This window comes from Merops nubicus, unplaced genomic scaffold (genome assembly GCF_000691845.1).
Source record: "Merops nubicus isolate BGI_N331 unplaced genomic scaffold, ASM69184v1 scaffold17840, whole genome shotgun sequence".
Lineage (NCBI taxonomy): Eukaryota > Metazoa > Chordata > Aves > Coraciiformes > Meropidae > Merops > Merops nubicus.
Window position 1 is genome coordinate 1759 of NW_008585001.1, and position 1902 is coordinate 3660.

Genomic DNA, 1902 nt, shown 5'->3' on the forward strand with positions numbered 1-1902 from the left:
ACAGAAGACACAAGCATTGGTTGCAGACTGAGGAGGTCTGGCATCGCCACCCTCCTGGAGACTGTACCATGGCTGGAGAAGTCAGGGAATCAGAGTTCAGCAGACGTGCCAGGTTCCTCAGATTTCCACTGGAATTCTCTCTTCTGTGCTCCTAGCACTGATTTATCCTCACCAGTGCCAGACAGTCAATTCCAGATCACTTTTAGGAGTTCTTTCCACAGGAATACCTTCCACAGCCAGGATCCTAGTCCAAGAGATTCTCACCCAGGACCCCTCAATGAGGTGTCGAGTGCCCATTAGTTTTCCCAGGTGTGTTCCCACTCCTCACACTTGCCCAGGAACCACACTTTTTCAACATTTTCCTCCTGACAAAGCGACCTATTTCCACCATGAACACCAAAGACACCACGTACATGGCCAGGCCTCCAGCCTTGAGGAGCCAGCTGGGATGAGGGGATGTCACCATGGCGTGCATGATCAGAGCTCCTCCCCCGATGCGCAGCCCCAGGAAGAGGAACACGAAGAAGAAATCCACCACCTCTCCCAGCCAAGTGTGGTAACATCCCATTTCCCGCAGAAACCAGCGGGTCTGGAGCAGTGGGTTGGTGATCTCACTAACAAAGACAACAGCGTTGACTTCTGTAGCAGACTTCCCAAGGCCCAGCACCACGATCATGCCACAGATGCTGAGCGTGTGGTGGAACAGCATTAGGATCCCCTCTGTCTGGAAATACAGGCACCAGCCCAGGTCGAAGAGGAAGTACCCCAAGGTCAGGGACAGCACATGGATCTGAAGAGAGGTGTTTGATGAACCTAAAAATGAAAGATGTACATACACCTAAGGTCTCATTTAAGGCATCATTCTACAGTATGGAGCAATACAGGTTATGAGTATGCCTCTTTCCTCCTCATTTTCCAGCCTTATCCTATAGGCCACACGCCAGGCTGGAAGCTGGGATGTCTGGTTGTGCTTTCCCTTCACCCTTCATCCTGCCCAGCAGACCCAAAATGGACATCCCCTCCTGCCACACTGGTGTTTCTGTTTTCCTCTCCACCCCTTTCAGAAAGCAGGGATGGAAAGCCTGACCTCTATCAGCAAAATAATTTGAGACTTAATGATGGAAAGCAGCAAACAAAACACTACAGCCAAATGCTGGGAGCTATTACATCCTTAAGGATGTAATAGTCTATTCTCTTAGTCTATTCTCAACATGTTGCTACATCTAATGCTGCAATAAACTCAAGCTGCCAGCCTTAAAAATTTCAATACATATGTGAACAAAACAAAAAAGAGAATAAAATATTAACAGCAGGAAGTGGCAAGGGCTGGAGAAGAAGCAACAGACTTAAACAAAACCCTGCCCCAAACCCACCCCAAAACCATACACACAGAAAGCCATCAGCCCCCCACTCCAGCAGCACCTAAACCCAAGATATTCACATTGCATGACACAGACGTGTGTCAGGGTAAGGCTCCAAACGTACCTGCATGGGTTAGAGGCCAGGGGCCATCCAAGAGAGCAACGTAACCAGAGAGGCAGGTGACAATCACCCCATGCAGCAGGGTGACCAAACGACAGCTCCACTCGTGGGAACGGTGCTTGTTCCAGCAGCAGAAGCAGGTGTAGAGAAACAGCCAGGCAAGGAAGCTGCAGGTCACCTGGAGGAGGATGGAAACCATCCTGCTGGACACAGAGCAAGGAGGTTATGAGCACACCTCTCCTCTCAGCAAGTGGTGTTCACCCAGATCACCTGCCTCAGCATCCAGCCCATCCGTGGAAACCCGGGGGCAGGAGGGGGAACCCAACCAACCCACCCCACCAAAACGAGCACGAGCAAAACAAACCAACCAAACCAAACCGTGCCTTGTACCCTTCAAACCAGCCCGGTGCTCCCCTGAGC

At 50.9% G+C, this 1902-nt stretch overlaps 1 protein-coding gene across 1 annotated transcript; it reads right to left on the bottom strand.

Moving 5' to 3' along the window:
- Window positions 1-274: 274 nt before the first annotated feature.
- On the bottom strand, window positions 275-1681 carry LOC103778569 (transmembrane protein 136-like). The gene is made up of 2 exons (XM_008946163.1): window positions 1486-1681; window positions 275-813 (listed from the first exon to the last, which is right to left on the bottom strand). Exons 1-2 carry the CDS (start codon window positions 1679-1681, stop codon window positions 275-277), a joined length of 735 nt encoding a protein of 244 aa, XP_008944411.1.
- Between the last annotated feature and the right edge of the window lie 221 nt (window positions 1682-1902).